This window comes from Anthonomus grandis, chromosome 14, assembly GCF_022605725.1.
Source record: "Anthonomus grandis grandis chromosome 14, icAntGran1.3, whole genome shotgun sequence".
Lineage (NCBI taxonomy): Eukaryota > Metazoa > Arthropoda > Insecta > Coleoptera > Curculionidae > Anthonomus > Anthonomus grandis.
Window position 1 is genome coordinate 3,940,210 of NC_065559.1, and position 18,186 is coordinate 3,958,395.

At 32.6% G+C, this 18,186-nt stretch overlaps 3 protein-coding genes across 6 annotated transcripts in view; 2 read left to right on the forward strand and 1 right to left on the reverse strand.

The window, feature by feature from the left end:
* Positions 1 to 2,139: 2,139 nt before the first annotated feature.
* Positions 2,140 to 4,846, forward strand: LOC126744447 (zinc finger protein 593 homolog). Its single transcript, XM_050451878.1, has 2 exons — positions 2,140 to 2,359; positions 4,532 to 4,846. The coding sequence occupies exons 1-2, from the start codon at positions 2,270 to 2,272 to the stop codon at positions 4,844 to 4,846; spliced, it is 405 nt and encodes a 134-aa protein (XP_050307835.1). The 5' UTR covers positions 2,140 to 2,269.
* A 3-nt stretch (positions 4,847 to 4,849) lies between these two features.
* LOC126744445 (serine--tRNA synthetase-like protein Slimp) lies at positions 4,850 to 6,215 on the forward strand. Its single transcript, XM_050451874.1, has one exon. It carries the CDS (start codon positions 4,850 to 4,852, stop codon positions 6,188 to 6,190), a length of 1,341 nt encoding a protein of 446 aa, XP_050307831.1. The 3' UTR covers positions 6,191 to 6,215.
* Positions 6,216 to 7,676: 1,461 nt separating this feature from the next.
* LOC126744444 (GIGYF family protein Gyf-like) overlaps positions 7,677 to 18,186 on the reverse strand; it is a 56,161-nt gene continuing 45,651 nt past the window's right edge. For 3 of the 4 annotated variants that reach the window (XM_050451872.1, XM_050451870.1, XM_050451871.1), the window contains exons 20-22: positions 15,890 to 16,049; positions 15,515 to 15,744; positions 7,677 to 9,146 (exon numbers count right to left, since the gene is read on the reverse strand). In XM_050451872.1, the coding sequence (XP_050307829.1) occupies positions 9,021 to 9,146; positions 15,515 to 15,744; positions 15,890 to 16,049 (516 nt within the window). In that variant the 3' untranslated portion in view covers positions 7,677 to 9,020. Of the gene's footprint in view, positions 9,147 to 15,509; positions 15,745 to 15,889; positions 16,050 to 18,186 lie in introns of all 4 variants that reach the window. The other variant, XM_050451873.1, reaches the window with a different exon arrangement.

Consider the following 18,186-nt stretch of genomic DNA (forward strand, 5'->3'; position numbering starts at 1 on the left):
ACACATGGCCTTACGCAGTATAAAGCCACTGGAGAACATGTGAGGTCTTAGACCCTATCTTGTACCTATTGTTCACCGTAATTGGCATATTAGGGCTGTTGCCTTATTAACTTATACTTCTCTACGTGAGTTTTAAACGTGAGTTCTCTGTCTTAAGCAGCGCTCAAGTATTTGACTTGCTAGCGCAATGTTGGGCCAGTGTGATATCTAGCGGGAGATTTAAGGTCTGTCAAATTCCTCCCCTTAGTAAAGAGAATAAGCTCGGTCTTATCTGGGTTGACCGACAGCCCTGTCTCCTGCCACCACTGTTGCACCATTTTGCACGTGGCTTGCTTGCGCTCATAGACTAAGGTTTTTGCCCAACAACGAATTTGCTTGTGATTATCACTAGTCCATCGCAGGTATATGCTTATACAAAAAACCCTATAAGTTATAGCTTCCTGAGGAGACTGTCCTTCACCAGAGGTGGCAAAAGGGACCTGCCTTGTGGGCAGAATCCATTCAGCCTGGTCTTCATAATATATGACAATCTCCTAGTGTAGCATATTCCGGTCTTCAAGCGCCGTTTGACCCGGTTTCTCTTATCAAATGCTCCTTCCACATTAAAGAAAAGAGAAAGTGTCATTTCTTTGTTTTATATAGCTTTTTCAGCCTTGCTCACTACGGAGTGACTTCCCTTTCATGTAGGCCTGCAAATTTTCACTATTCTTGAAATTTTTTTCAAAAAATAAGTGAAATATCGTTACAAGGGTTATAGTCGAAAAAAGTGCATTTCTTTTCTAATAGTTTCATATAAGGTTTCTTGAACCTCGAAAACTTGTTCAGTCAGCTCAGTAGATCTAAGAACCAACAAATTTAAAGCTTTGAAACGCATATGGCAACAATAATATTTTTCTTATTTAGCAAAATGTTTTGGGCATAACTAAGGAGCTACTGGACATATTTCATAATTTCTGTACGTTAAAATAGTGAAGTTCCTAAGGATGCATTTGAGGGTAAAAATATGATTCTAAGTTGAGGATTTCAATAGCGATTCAGGCAAACTATTTTATTTCTTTTCACACACCGCTTAGCAGCCACTTAAAAAATATATAGTTTTACGTTCCAATAAAATATTCCAGGAATATTAAAAAATCATAACGAAACATATTTCTAAATATTCTTGGAATATTCGCAGATTATTCTTATAAAAAAAGTATTCTGATAATACGAATATGAAGATTGCTACCTATAAGCAAAGCGAGAATAGCAATTCACACCAGCCAAGTATCACATTATCTCACCAATAATAATAATAATAATAATAATAATAATAATAATAATAATAATAATAATAATAATAATAATAATAATAATATTGTTGACGTTTAATTATCCTGCCTTAGGGGCAAATATAACTTTCGACCCAGCCAGTAGGTTTAATTCAACTAGGTAATGATCTATACTTTTTTCACGTCACTTAGATTTAATTATAAGAGCCAATGGACTAAAACAGCGAATATGCTCATGCAAAGTGATGGATGCATTTGCTTTTCCGGAAAGAAAAGTGGCATTTTGGTGTCAAGAATTATCCCAAAGGAAAACTTACTGCGAGTAAAGCAGCATTACTAACTTAGCGTGGGAAAAAACAATGCTCAAGGCTTAGACGTGAAAATCGTATGCGGTCTAGGGATCCATCACTTCTTTCAGTGGTTTGTAAATTATTTTTCTGTTTGCCGCAGCGACATTTTTGGTCTCAGTAGCAGACCAAAGGCACCACTGAGTGCAAATGTAATAGCCTTGGGCTTAAACTAGCATCTAATTTGGCACTTATTATACTTCCTAAAGTGGAAATCATACATTACTAACATAGGGAGGAAAATACTGCTCTTGGAGTTTTTTTTATTTCTGTATTTTATTTTGTGGTCGGTGTATAATTTTTCTTCTTTATCGGGAACAAAATTGACATTTTTATTTTACACAGCGTACCGAAAGCCATTTTCTTTCCGTAAAACGGCAAATACGTCTTATGCCGTTGCGTTTACTGACTCGGCTGATTCGTCTGAATCAGGATTAATGCCATTGACGGATCATTGTGCTGTGTTTACCGGCGTCTTGACGGACGTGTTTTTTTTCTATATATAACAGTCACGTCTGGAATTCATGGACAACTTCCAACTAATTCATATCAAAATAACGTGGTTTCCCTACTGAAAATTAATTAAAAACTACATAGATTTTTTATATTCTTTTAATTTTTAAATACTTGTATCCTCAGCTGTAATCTGTAATGGTTTATAAAAGGAAAAAATATAGCGCAGGCGATACTAACCTCAAAAAGAAGTACAAAACAAAACGACGAGTGAAAGATTTGGATCAGGTAAGTGAGTCAAAAATGGACAATTTTATAAGGATGTAATTAAAAAAAACATTAATATAACATAATACCAAGGGTATTTACAGTTGAGACAAGAGATATTTGTCAAAAAGTTACAAGAATACCTCTTATTTCCAAGGTATTTAGGGCAAACCACTAAAAACTACAAACATTGTTGGAACAAGCTAATTATCTAGTTTTACTTAATTTCATCCTTACTTAACTTCCTGTTGCCACTCAGTGGCATCAAAATGATTTGACAATTCTCTTAGAGATATGAGGCACATTCTCTGTTTTTTGAGACAGGTTGCTTAAATTTTCTTTACTTCTGAAACTGTTTACACTTACTGAAGTAGATACCATAGGTATTAATTATTTTATTCTTGACACATATTTCGCTAACAATGTTATTATCTTTGGGGGAAGATTAAAACAGTTTTAATTATGTTTAACTGAAACCAAAACCACTCTTTGAGATCTTGATTCTTTACAGCATTTTTCTATAAATGTATCTGTAAATTTCCTTGGCATCACTCTTGATGGAGGATTTACCTGGCTGTCATGTTGAAGAATTATCATCCAAATTTTGATGATCCACATTCCTTATACATAATTTGTCGAGGAATAATTCCTTAATTCCACCTTTTCATTGACTCTCCAGATCAAGAACTGCAGTTTCTTCCAACAAACTGAGTTTTTTCTAATGCCTCAATGTCTCTATAAGTTCTGCGACTTTATATATGTAATTACTGGATACATTTTATGATTGTAATTTTTTAAAACACTACTTAATCCAGGCCAACTTAAGATGTTGATCCATTTTCAGGAAAAAGCTTATCTAGCAAGTATATAGAGAATATCATGCTTGACAATGAACTTGGTTCTTTCAATCAAGGAATCTTGCCTTTAAATTTGTTGCAAATTATCTGTCCTGGGATGATTGGCTGGTGTCAGTTTGTGGTAGTTTAATAGATAGCATTCCAATAGCATTAGATAGTGAAATTCTGTAGATCCTTACACCCTTTTCACTTAGAATAATGCAATTGAATTTTTTAATAGACAAAATTGCTTTAAATAATTAACCTATTTGTTTATTATACTCTGTAATTTTATAGTAAAATTTTTTCACAAAGAATAACTTTATGTTTCCTAAGCATGTTCAGTGACTCCTTACTACTGAGTCGAACATGATTGAAAACACTTATGCCTTCATAGAAAATTGTCTCAGGAACAGCCAGCATAAGTTACAATGATCACATACCTGGGATTTTCTGCTACGACCTTGACATTGTTTAAATTTGTGTGAATTATTGTCTAATTTTATCTTGATCAAGCCATCATTTGACTAAAATTGGCATATATTGCATGAGTTTCTTTTAAAAATATAAAATAGAGAGTGTCATTGAAATGCTGATTCCCTATAATTTCCTGAAAAACTTCAGACGAAACTGTCTGTCATAATGCTCAGAGCTATGGAATTACACATAAGTTTATAATAGTTAATAAGTTATTTTACTGTTTTGGTCTTTTTTTGTTGTTTAGCTTTATTATTTATGCTTATTTAGGGTTCTACTTACGTTTAGTTTAATAGTTTTACCTATAGGAACTAGTTTTTAGTCATTCATCTTGCTTGAGTCGGTCTGATTTTAGATTACTTTATTGGAATGCCTTTATTATAAATAAACATAGTTATAATTAAATTATTGGAATATAATATATTTAAATATTGATCCATGGTTCTTTAAAATGGACCAAGACATGATTTATCTTGGGAACAATTCTGTGCTAGACATTCAACAGGAATTTTGTAATCTAATGTTGAGAAGTAAACCAGTGGCTTCCTGAGTTCTACTTGTTCATTAGTACTAGTACTAATTTGTATAGTCACAGAAGAAAAACCCATGCTCTGTAATTTTTAATTCATTAATCCATAAAAGCATATCCCTATGAATACCAAAAGATGCCACTCCACTATGTACCCTGTAAAAGGCCTGTGAAAAGTCAGTATATCTAACTTGACTTTAAGAATCCAGATAAGACTATAGGACGTCCTTGATCCTCCTTCAATTATGTTTATCTAATATTGAATAAAAAAGTTAATCATATATATAGTATAGGTACTTAGGATGTAAAATAATGAATAAGATGTCTAAAGCTCGTCTATTTATTTTCTAGATCGATGAAGACATCAAAGAAGAAAACGCTGACAAACTCCTAAGCCAAGATATCGACTTCGATAAGCCCGGTAATGCCCAGTTCTATTGTATACACTGTGCTCGATACTTCATTAATAGTCAGGCATTACAAGAACACTTTTCAACGAAGGTGCATAAAAGAAGACTAAAAGCTCTACAAGAGGAGCCTTACACCATTGAAGATTCAGAGAGGGCTGCTGGACATGGTAGTTGGAAACAGCCTGCAAAGAGGAAAATAGAGACTCAAGCCCTAACGGAAGAAATTAGTCCAAATAAAAAAACCAAATCAAATTAAAACATGCTCAAAAATAGCCTTAAGATCGCGACACTTGGTAAACGCCAGTTTTCCTCTGCTTTGTATATAACCGGTGATAAAGCCCAAACAAATTTTGCAGTTTTAACCCCAGTTATCGACTTCGATGAGCAAATCAAGCATAAGGAAGAATTGGCTAAAAATATCCAAGATAGAAACCTTCATACTGATATTGATAAGGTAGAAGAGAAATGGCGTTTTTTCAAGGAGGTGGAAGGAAAGTTGAACATGTTAGAACAGACTAGAATAGAAATTGGTCGTAATCTTCATAATTTGGGAAAACAACCGGCTGATCCCAACGTAGAAAAAGAGAAGGAGAAGCTAATGACGCACTTAAGGTTGTTGAAAGAGGATATAAAAAATATACACGAAATGTCTTATAGAGTGGAGGAGGGAGCAATGCTTGAAATACTCAACTTACCTAACAAATTGCATCCTAAAACCCCCAAAGCCCATGAAGAAGAATTGTTTAGGTATCTTGAAGCAAACCCAACTAAAACCGATAGTCATATGACAATAGGTGAGCGCCAAGGGTATTTAAAACTAATCAACCATATGAGTTGCTATTTAAAGGCCGACGCCGCCTTGTTAGAACAAGCTTTACATAATTTCTTCGCAGAAGAGCTGCTTCATTTAAACTATACGCAATTCTCTAATGCGGATTTTGTTAAAACTGTCGTTGCAGAGGGTTGTGGTGCCGAACCAAACGAAATGCTAACAATGGAAACTATTCATTGTACAAAAAGTGATGATTTAAACAAGTTGCATATCACTGGTTCGAGCTCATTGTATTCGTTTATGGCATACTTTACAAAGCATTTTGTGCAAACCACATATTTCCCTATTAAAGCGTTTTCTGTCGGCCGAAGGTACCAAATGGCCAACGAAAACGCCCCACTAAGTCTGTTCAACTTAAATCAAACCTCTGAGGTTGGCATGTTCATTGCCTCTAATAAACTAGACGATAATTTCCTTGAAAATATCGTCAATGAAGTTAGTACCGTTTATCAACGCTTAGGGATGCATTTTAAAATAGTTTTAACGCCCGCAAACCGACTTAAAAAAGCCGAAAGTCTTAGGATGTCTGTTCAAATGTTCTCCAATCATTTACAGGATTATATTGAAGTAGGAAACGTTTCTTTTTATGGTGACTATATTAGCAAAAGACTTCTGTTTAATTATAGCGAAAACAAAGAGCGGAAATATCCAATAGTTGTTGGCGGTTCTTTATTGAATATACACAAATTTCTTGGGTGTGCCCTCGAACATAATTCTATCGAGGGCAAACCTTTGTTAAACGATGTTCTTTTGAAATACGTGAGTTAAAATAAAAATTACTTGTTAGTTAAAATGTTTCATTTGTTTTTCTCTCTTTAATGCTAAGCAAAATCTTCGGAAAGCTTTAATCCTAAGCAGGTTTTGGGAGAAGCTAAATTGGTTAATAAATAAAAGTCGAAAACTTTATGTAAAACTAGTATTTAAACAGTTATCTTGAAAACAAAATTGTATTAATACACATAAATAAGCAATATGATAAACTAGAAAACGGTCTTATAAATCATCATTATATATAATATATATAATATTAAAGGTACAATTATTAACAAGTTAAGTATACGGGGTAGGCCAAAAATCAAACGACATATTCGGAAAAAAGTGCGTTAATATCAAAATTGTCTGATTTACGTTTCTGTTGGTACATCTTAAAAATTATTGAAGAATTTTGATGATTGTATATAATATTAACCGCGATTAATTAAGAGTAAAGGAAACATGTAACAAAGCAAAAGTTAAATTCGATTAAAAATGATAATTGAACATTTCAAAAGAGTTTTGTTTATTGAGAATTCAGGCACAAAAAGTGTTTTTTATTTTTTTTACACCTCGACTATAACAGAAAACATAATAATAAAATCAAAATGATCAATAATTTTATAGCAGGGTTTGCCAAATATATTTTGTTATAATAGGGTGTTTCTAAAAAGTCTGTACAACCATATATAGAGCAGATCAAAATATGCCTATTTAACCCTTTTCGGACGGTTGTCACAATTGTTGGAATAAAATTGTTTGAGGTTTCATTAGAAAGTTTAGCCGCAAAAGCTGTTTTTGGAATATGAAAACCAACCAAAAACCTAATCAGAAATAAAGATTTTAACGAGCCAGAAGAATTGGTATCACGCTTTTATAGGAAAAATTTTAATTCAGCATAATATTCTAATAATGAATGATGTAGCACTAAAACTACCACACTAAAAGTACCATTTGTGGGGATCAAAATATTCCTGAAAAATTGTGATAAATGGAACATTCTTTACACATGATAAATATATATTAGTAGAACGTGATAAGAAAACAAATCATCTTTTGATGTTCTTCAGGCTTATATTTTAAAACAATGGATTCTAAAATGAATATATACAGTAAGTATTGTAAGCCCAATAAAATGGGAATCTAAAAAGTTTTTACCCTGCGTATTTAATTTTAATACCGAAAATAGTGCGGTAAAAACTGAAAATTTGCCAAATCGGACACGAAATAGGTTAATTTTTAGTGTTTTTGACGATGAAATTGTCAATAATCTATAAGCTGAGCAACAAGAGCCAAAAAACAGGAAGAAACTAAATAAACAATTTGTTTAGGTCTAACGATTCTATTGTCCCTAACTAAAAATATCCTGATTAATTTATATTATCCCCATTGTAGAAATGCAATATCGCGTGATCGATACTTGGGAATTTTGAGGAACCTTTTAATAAATTGAAACATGATCCTTTGCGAGGGTCAATCAGGTATTCAAGCAGTACATACAAATTGGTCGTTTTATGTGACTGCAAAGTATTGGATTTTATTGTATAGGTTGGGAAAGAAAATTATCTAATTCCATCTATTGGTTTATCAGAAATGACAGTACTTTTACTCTATCTTAATAAAGGACTTTCTTTTTATAGCGATAACTTTTATACAATTTTACGTTGTCGCTGTACGTTTGGATTGAAAAAACAAATTCTCGTGGGACAATTAGGATTGATAGGAAAAAAATTCCAAAATTTGAAAAAAAAATGTGAACTGTAACATTCGCTAAAAAAACAGTGCAATTATTTAATTAATTTAATAAAAGCCTGCTTGTGTTGTTGATTACAATGAGAAAATTGGTGCTGTGGATAAAACGGATATGATGATCAGTACCGTTGACTGTAACAGAAAGATGGTGGAATGATATAAAACTTTTTCTTCACTCACTGACCTATGTACTTAACTCAGAATGCAAACCAGTTATTTCCAAAGTGTCATTTAGTGGTGATTTCCCTATTACTAGAAAGGTAATTTTTATTTTTTAATGAAATATTTTTAAAATAATTAGTTATTTGATATAAGAAAAGCATGTTCACGAAACATATTTTTCAGAGGTGGTTCCCCTTAAGAACGGAAAAGTGAAATTTCGTACAGGCAAGATTTGCTCACAGACTGAGAAACGCGGAAAAAAAGAGAAATAAAATACCAGGTACATGCATTTAAAATGTTGGTTTATGAGTTACTCCATGTTTTCGGATTTACCATAAAGAGGAGCATTTTTAAAAGTTTTGCAAACTTACTATTTTACGAGGGTAAATTATTACGTCAAATGCCTGGAAGAGACAAATAATTTTTCACTTTTCCAGGCAGTTGCAGTTATTTTCCTTTAGACACCTGGAAGAAGTAAAAAATACCTGAAATGCCCGGAACAGATTAATTTCATACTGTCTATTCAAATTATAGGTTTTAAATTTTTTTTTATGCACTGAAAAAAAAACCGTCTTCCAGGAGCCAATAAAGGCTTAATTTAGACTAAAAGTTGATCACAGCCGTGATACAAGCGTTGTGGGAAGTGTGCTCCTCTAAGTACACATTTTTGCTTTTAAACGAGTAAAATAAGCGAAAAAAGTGCACATTTAACGCCCCATATCTCGGCTATGACTAACTTCAGTATTAAATAAAATCGACTTATTTTGATCCACTCTATATTTGAAGTACAGGATCTAAAATATAATATATAGTATGCACGGATTAAAAAGAAATATATTTTAATAACGATCTAACATTTTTTTTCTTTATATATTGCAAACTTTTTGGCCTACAAAGTATCCCTTTTCTACAAGCATTGTTTTTTATTTATTTAAGAGTTATCACCGTAATCTCGATCGCCCACGTTGATTCGATCCGGGGCGGATGTCACGTTAAAGCCGAGGATTCGCGCGTCCACCTTTAGCATTTTGGATTTTTTGTTCTTTTTGTTTTTCCCCTGCAAACAATTCACTTTATTAGTAATTTTAATATGGTTATACATAATATATACAGGGTCACCCCCGTTCAACTGATCAAAGATGCTAGAGTATATACAGGAACCATAGAGCAGTAGTTTGAAGTAGAATGGTCGAAAGTACGTCGTTATAAAATACAGAGTGTTGAAATTTTTCGAAAAAGTTGAATTCTACCATTTAACCCTTTTAATGAATTTTTTTGTTTTAAATGATGATTTCTCAAATGGAGGCCAATATACGTGCAGATTTGTTAAAAATAAAAGACTGGTGTGATGCAAATTTTTTGACATTTAATGTTTCCAAAACAAATATCCTTAATTTTAAATGTAATACAAATGATATATGTTTAAATAATGAAGCCATCACCATGCCACCGTTCAGTAAGTTTTTGGGTCTTTCCATAGACAAGTTCCTTAAATTTGAAGACCATATTGTGAATGTATGTAGAAAAGTCTCATCAGGCTGCCACGCCCTAAGGGCTATTGCCACCAGTCTTAATTTCTCCATCGCCAGATCTGCATACTTCGCGATTATCGAGTCGCACCTTCGATATGGAATTTGCTTTTGGGGTTCATGTTCAAATTCACTTTTTAGTTCAGTGTTTGTACTCCAGAAAAGGGCCATTAGATATCTATGTGGGGCCAAGCCTCGTGACTCATGTCGCCCGCTTTTTGTAAGTCATAATATTTTAACCCTGTGTTGTATTTTTATTTTGGAAACAGTTTGCTTAGTTTTTAGAAAATATAAACAAGAACTCCACTTAGGAAGCCACTATAATACGCGACAAAATTATTTGTTGAGGCTACCCATTCCTCATTTTGAACTTGTCCGTAGCTCTATCATATGTGGAGGTAGAAAGCTGTTTAATAAACTTCCACTAGAAATAAGACAACTTAAGACTGAAAAAAGCCTACGTACAAGGACGAAAATATTTCTTGCTATTAAAGCGTACTATAGTTTAGGTGAATTTTTTAATAATTAGCATTTAAGTATTTTTCAAAGTTTTATATAATTTTATTTTATTTTAAATTAGTTTCTCGTTTTTATTCCTTTAATGTACAGTCTATTGGCTTTGTCTACAACGTCTATGTTTATATTGACAATAAAGCATTTTTGAGTTTGAGTTTGATAGGTGGTGAGGCCACTTTTTAAGAAATTACACGCAATTTGACTTCTTCAGGGATTGACTTGCAGCACATGTGTTCCATTGTTTGGGAAAAAAAAGATACGCTACTGTTTTTTTGATTTTTTTTTCTAAAAGCTGTATTAGTTTTTAACGAAAAAGAACCCTTGAATTTTATCTCCGACGCACCGTTTCCGTGTAAAAAAATAAAATCCATACAAGGATCCTTTAAACCTTTTTTTGGCACAGTGAGAAGTTCAATATCTTTACGATAAATAAACAAATTATTCTAATAAAAAATTTACTAATATCTTAAACCAAATACTCAAAGTGTTCTCCATGCATTTTCAAAAAAAATCCTAAAACTTGGAGGCTCTTAGACCTCGAATGACAAAATCACCTCTAACTCAAAAAGTTTTTGAGGCATAAAAAACGTCTATATATATAAAATTGTTCGAAGATATTAGACTTTTTTATATGTAATTCATTTAAAAATATTCCAATTATATTATAGAAATATTTGCAATAAAATTGAGAAATAGTAAAAAAGTTAACAAAAAAAGTTGTCCAACCAAAAAAGCCTTTTCTATTCAAATCTTGAATTGAGAGTGGCGATTTTACACTCGAATTCATTATCAGGAATTCCACTATTTTGTCGTGAAAAAATTATGAAAATATTTATAAAAGTTCTCGAGTTATGACCAAAAATGTCCGACAAAATCGCCCCTAATGAGGCAGAAAAAACGTATATATATAAAAAAATTATTCAAAATAATTGGACTTTTTATGTGTAATCCTTCCAATTGAAATATTTAGAATAAAAATGAAAAATTAGCAAAAAAAAGTGACCCAACCAAAAATGCCCTTACTATTCACTCTGAATTCAAGAAAGCATGACGTTTTCACATTCAAAATCATCCTCAGGAATCCTACTATTTTCTATTGAAAAATTATATCCACTGGTTTCTAAGTTATGACCAAAAATATTTATCGTTAAAAAATAAAAATCACACAATCGCAATTTGGCTTTAAAATCTTCAAATTTGGAGGCCTTTGGACCCTCAATGACAAAATGACCTATAACTCAAAAAGTTTTTGAGGCATAAAAAACCTGTATATATTAAATTGTTCGAAAATAGTTAGACTTCTTATCTGTAATTCTTTTAAAAATGTTTCCAATTATTTTTTTTAAGTAAAGGACTCTTGTAGGGATTTTATTTTTTTACACGAAACCGATACGTCGGAGCGAAAAAAAGGACTTTTTTCTTTTGAAAATTAATAGAATAGTAAAAAAAAAACTTCTTTTAAAAAAACAGTGGTGTACCCTTATTGTTCCAAAAAATGTAACACACATGGGCTGAAAGTCCGTCCTGCAGAAAACAAATCACCTAAAATTTCTCAAAAACTGGCCTCACCACCTATCATTTAAAACTTACGAATTTCATTAAAATCGCCAAAAGTGTTTTTAATACAGAGGGAAATGACGCACTTCCGACTCAAACTATATTCTCTATGGTTCCTGTATACAGTCTAGCATTTTTGACCAGTTAAACGGATACTCTGTATAGCGATAGAACAAAAGAAAAAATACTACATAAGCGCAACAAAAATCTAATACATTTACTAATTAAAAAGATTTTGATTGTTGAATAATATTTTTTTTACGAAATGTGGACACGGAGAGAAATTTCATATATGCTGGAATATAAATTTTTCATCGCTAGTAGATAACGTAATATGCGCCGTTGGAGGGTTCCTAAATAAGTCTACTTATATTAATTTATTAAATTTTAAACGTAACTAAATTTAGTTATTTTTATTAATAGTTTTATGTTTCTCTCTTTAATTTTTCTTTTAGTCTAACACCGTTGTTACATCTTTCAATGAACATTGTTTCATATCAATAGTACCTATATAATGTGATATGCACCTTCTTCTTATATTAGTTAATTTTTTTTTTGTTATTCATATTTTTTATGGTTCTTATTTTTTTTTTAATTTTTCTTTCTTTTAATGTTTTTATTGATATATACAGGGTGTTACAGAATAAGATGCTCATCCTTAAGGGTGTTAATTCTTAGGTGATTTTAAGAAGAAAAGTTCAAATAAAGCTACATATATCGTAAACCCCTTAACTTTTGAGCTACAGGGTGTTAAAATCGTTTCTTCATCATAACTTTATTAATTTCCTAGATATGTTTATGAAATTTTGCACACACTCTCGAAGTATCAACAGCCAGTGGCGTCCGTACAGGAACGAAGACTAAATACTTAAAAAAAATATGTACGCCACTGCTTTTCCATAAAATAAAAACAGTTTTTATAATCTCCATTCATTTTAGGGCAAATTTGATTTCTTGACTTGTTTTCGTCCGACATGCGATTACCGCGAAAAAAAATTATTTATGTTATAAACTTATGTACACTGTGTCCCATTTTGTATGAGACTGCAGGGTATCTCTGTCATTTTTTAAGATAGAGCTTTGCGGTTTTCGCGACCCTGTATCACTTTTTTGTAAAACTTTTAAAGCCACAAACAGAAATATTCTAACTACTTTTGTTCCTGAAATACAGGGTGAAAACGAAAATGTTCACTTTTGGAGATGTTATTATTTCTCAGGCCCTGTATAAGATAGAATAAAAATGAAAACTGCTTATAATAGATATTTTTACATAAAAGTCAGTGGCGTATTTAATTTTTTTTTCTAATGCACTGTTTTTAAGATCGGGCACAAACTTGGTATTTTTTAAATGGAACACCCTGTATATTTTAACGTCAAATTTTTGCATTTTTTTTTCTGAATACATTGATGTATCACAACCTATTCTTTAGTAAATTTTAGCTTCAAAAATCAGAAAAATCCATATTTATTTTTGTTTTTAATAGTAGGCCATGAATTCTTACACACATGCATTTAATTATTACTTTTTTAAAACGCCATGTGATTTAAACCTGTTTATTTAACTATATTTTAAACATTAACTTAAAATATTAATATAAACATAAAAATGTTAAAAACAAAAAAAATATATCGGACCAGGTTTAACATTAAAAACTAATTAGTAATTACAAGAATCAAATTAGAAAATTAATTACAAAAACCAAAAAAAAAACAACAAATATAAATTTAATAAAACTGTTCAAACTGCTGTCCATTTTGTCTTATACAAAAACCACATACAGTCTGTATTCTTCTTAAGGCATTTAAAATTATAAAGGGTTGCCTTTGTAAGTTTATGAATGCTTCTTCAGTTGTCGCTCGGAGTTCATTTATATTATTATGCCGATTTGCATAAATTTTATTTTTTAAGTACGACCATACAAAAAAGTCCAAAACACTTAAGTCCGGTGACCTCGGGGGCCATCTGATTGGCCCGTGTGTGCCAATCAAACGTCTATCAAAATGGGCACTTAAATATTCTCTAACTACCCTTGAATTATGAGCGGGCGCTCCATCTTGCTGGAAATATATTTGATGTCGCTGGGCTAAAGGTATGTCCTCCAGCAACTCTGGCAAATTATTTTGCAATATATTTAGATATCGTTGGGCAGTTAAGCTACCCTCAAAAATTGTATATACAATTTTAGTGCCCAATACAAAACAGGAAACACTAAAACCAAATCGGCCTTGTTGCTGTCGTTCAAAAGTAATATGTTGGTTTTCTTGATACCAATGTCTGGTATTTTGCCTATTAAATATGCCACTACTGCTTATATGGGATTCGTCAGACCATATTACCTTTTTTACAAAATCCGGATCTTCATTAGTTTTGGTTAAAAACCAATTAGAAAATTCCAGTCGTTTAAACGGATCGTCAGGATGCAATTCTAGAATAATATTTATCTTATACGGTTTAAATTTATGCTTTTTAAAAATTTTTTGCACTTTTGTTTTGGAAACTCCTATCTCTTCCTCTATCTTTCTACAGGAAATTTGGGGTCTTGCTTCCACACACGCTAAAACATTAATTTCGCCAGCTTCATTTCTATCAACATGGGGTTGCCTAGGTTTTGAATAGCAGCCATAATTTAAAAGATTAGATTTTAACCGGAATACCGTAGCCCGAGATGGCTGACGTCTTTCTGGAAACCTAATAAGATCTTTTTTATTTTTTGAATTTTGTAACAAAATAAAATAAGCTAGAGCTTTACCTATTTAAATATAATTGCTGCGCCGCTTCGACATTTTCGTTAGAAAGGTTTAAACATTTTATAATATCATACTTTTCAAAATTTTGGAATTCCATATTTTCACCGTCAGCCATCATTATTGATATGTATTGAGTCTGTTTGTGACTTAGTTTCCATGAATGCAATAAACAAAACATTTTTTTATGCATGTGTCAAAGAATTCATGGCCTACTATTAAAAAAATAAACATAAATATGGATTTTTCTAATTCTTTGAGCTAAAATTTATCAAAGATTAGGTTGTGATACATCAATGTATTCAGAAAAAAAAATGCAAAAATTTGACGTTAAAATATACAGGGTGTTCCATTTAAAAAATACCAAGTTTGTGCCCAATCTTAAAAACAGTGCATTAGAAAAAAAAATTAAATACGCCACTGACTTTTATGTAAAAATATCTATTATAAGCAGTTTTCATTTTTATTCTATCTTATACAGGGCCTGAGAAATAATAACATCTCCAAAAGTGAACATTTTCGTTTTCGCCCTGTATTTCAGGAACAAAAGTAGTTAGAATATTTCTGTTTGTGGCTTTAAAAGTTTTACAAAAAAGTGATACAGGGTCGCGAAAACCGCAAAGCTCTATCTTAAAAAATGACAGAGATACCCTGCAGTCTCATCCAAAATGGGACACAGTGTACATTATTTTACCATTATAATATAACAACTCTAATTCTAGAAGTCCAGCGGTATTTACTGATACTTAGAAATTATGCGAATATGCATAAAATTTTCTTTCGCTTCGCAGTCGACGTTTCTCTCACAATCAGTTTTAAGCGATTCATTTATTTAGATTTAAATTAAAAAAAAAGAGGATGTGTCAATTTTTAATAAATTAATTTTACAAGTTGTTGCATAAAAAATAGTTCCATAAACAATTATGGAGCGAACACAAGATCTATAAGAAGAGATATTTGTCGAAGTAAATGTATGCCCTTTTCTTTATCATATTGTTAATAAAACTATGGGTTAACTAAATCTATGGGTTACTTACTCTATATGAAGGTCAAAAAAATGATCGATGATTTACCTTACCTTAACCTCTTGGAAATCGGCACTGGCGGCGTGCATCGAGGGGGTAATGGCAGGTGCGGGGGAGCACATGTCGTCTTTATGGGCGTTCTTCGGCTTAAACGACCGCCGTTTTTCCAAGAAATTATTGGCGAACTGCGCTGTCGTATTGCTCTCGCCGAGATACTCTTTACAATATTCCCGTACCTCGAAGGCCGACTCTATGTCACGAAGAAATACTATAAAGGTGGGTACTGAAATAAAAAATAATATATTACAGAAATTGCCTATTACAGCGGCTTTACGTTTACAGCATTTTTTTGTTTGTTTTTAAAGTTTTAGTTATGTTTTCAAGCAATTAGCGCGAACCGTATATAAAATATATCTAAATTTACTTACTATCAACGTTAGTCGACATATTCCCCAGAGCTTTGTAACACCAATTGGTAAAATCGTCATCGACGTTGTTATTGTGGTTCTTTTTCGTGCCAGTCGTCGATGCGGGCTCTTCTTTTTTTGATTTGGCTTTTTGCGGTTGCTTATTGGCTGGCTGTGGAGCCTTAAAACGAATAACTTAAGTAATATATGTAATATACAAAGAAAATTAAATCAATTACTTTAGTGACATTAATGATTATGGTGGCGTAGTCTAGCTTCAGTATCTAGTCACACTTAACCACCAAAAAGCAGTTATAGTCCCTTTTAGGGGACGCCGATAAAACGTGCAAACAATGCAGGTCTATGCGTTAAAATATCACAAAATGTTGTTTATTGCTTGGCGATAGTCTGCTTGTAACGTTTGCATAATAAAGAGGTAGAATTTACTACTTGTGTTTAATTTTTGAACTGGTAGAAAGCATGGATCGGATTTTATATTCAACTAAGTGCGACGGGTGAGTTTTTTTTTATTTTGTGAATATCTTAGTCCGTGACTTTTTGGATAAGACAGATTTTTATATAAAAAGTAATTTTATTTTTCAACATAGTCTCCTTTGAGTTCTATACACTTAGTCTAACGTTTCCTCGACAAATCATATTTTTCTACGTCTAGAAAAATATGATTTGTCGAGGTCATCAAAATAGGCATTTGTTTGAGAGATGATTTCGTCGTTGAAGTCAAATCTCTTTTCGCCGAGCCATTTCTTTAAGTTTGGGAATAGGAAATAGTCACTGGGGGCTAAATCTGGAGAATAGGGCGGATGAGGAAGTAATTCGTAACCTAATTCATGAAAACTGCACATGTGTGGACCCTTGCATTGTCCTGCTGGAAAAGAACTTTTTTTTTGTGATCTTTTTCTTTCAGTTCCTCATTGAATCTATCCAATAAGTTGGTATCATATTCTTCATTGATTGTTTTCCCCTTTTGAAGATAGTCAATGTGGATTATACCGCGTGCATCCCATGACTGGGTCGCCATGACTTTATTGGCTGACAAACCCACCTTTGCCTTTTTGGGCGCCGATTCACCCCGAGAAATCCACTGTTTTGACTGCTGTTTGGTCTCCGGCGTGTTGTGGTGGATCCACGTTTCGTCCACGGTGACGAAACGACGTAAAAATTCGTCCACATTGCGGTTGAATAACGCGGTTGAACCAAACACTCCTGGGAAATTGTCACACGGTTGCGTTTGTGGTCGATTGTGAGCAAACGCGGCACCCATCTTGCGGAAAGCTTTCTCATACCCAAATGATTATTCAAAATTGAAACGACTGAACCATGTGAGATGCCTATGGCTTGCACAATCTCTCTCACTTTCAATCTCCGATCGGCTAAAACCATATCGTAAATTTTTTCGATTGTTTTGGATGTAGAGACCTCGACTGGGCGTCCAGAACGTTCGGCATCTTCTGTGCTTGTACGGCCACATCGAAATTCAGTAAACCACTAACACTATGGATGGTGCAGAGTCCCCATAATATTTATCAAGCTTAGCCTTAATTTGAGTAATGGTTTTTTTCCGTAAAAAATAATGCTTAATGAGCACACGAAATTCACTTTTTTTCCATTTTCTTCTCAAAACGAGTGGTAGTCTGCTATCAACAGCTGTCAAACACAAACTAAATGACGCAGCTTGTTCAAATTTTGACAGGCGTCAACTGACAGTTCTCTGTTGACAGGAGCAGAGTTGCCATTTCCATTAAAGGGCGGGAAATTCCAAAAGTCACGGACTTATTGACCCGCCCTCGTATTTATTTCAGTAAAATAATATTTTCCTGAAATCCCATATAAATTATAATCCCCCGCATATTTTACAGAAAAACTGTATTAGATTTTTTTAAAGGAAAGCGATTCTATAAAGTTCTTCTTCTAATAAGCGATTTAGAATTTATTAAAAACAATAAACTAAAATATGAAACCACCAGCCAAATTCTTAAAATGTTATGCCAAAGTGTTGTCATCTTTTTGTTTATCTTTCTTAAGTCATATCTTTATTAATTATTAAACTAATCAAGAGAAAATAACTATGATTAAGTGGTACTACATGAGGAATTTTTTTTCGAAATGTCCTCTGTGAATTTCACTGATTTTCCAAGTAAAACAACGGTGGAGAGTATTGTTAGTAACTTTGAGACTAAGGCTACAGTAACTAGTAAATGCAAAAGCTCAGAGCAAAGCAATAAAGATGGCAGAGCTGGAGAAAATAATTCAGTTTTTGAAATGAAATTAGCAGCAGAGCTCTTGGAGAAGTTGTAGGA

What these genes read in the sequence shown, in the direction of transcription:
- LOC126744445 (XM_050451874.1), top strand. Translation starts at nt 4,850, where the DNA reads ATGCTCAAAAATAGCCTTAAGATCGCGACACTTGGTAAACGCCAGTTT.
- LOC126744447 (XM_050451878.1), top strand. Translation starts at nt 2,270, where the DNA reads ATGGTTTATAAAAGGAAAAAATATAGCGCAGGCGATACTAACCTCAAA. An exon ending in GAGTGAAAGATTTGGATCAG is followed by an intron (nt 2,360 to 4,531) that starts GTAAGTGAGTCA and finishes TTTATTTTCTAG; the next exon opens with ATCGATGAAGACATCAAAGA.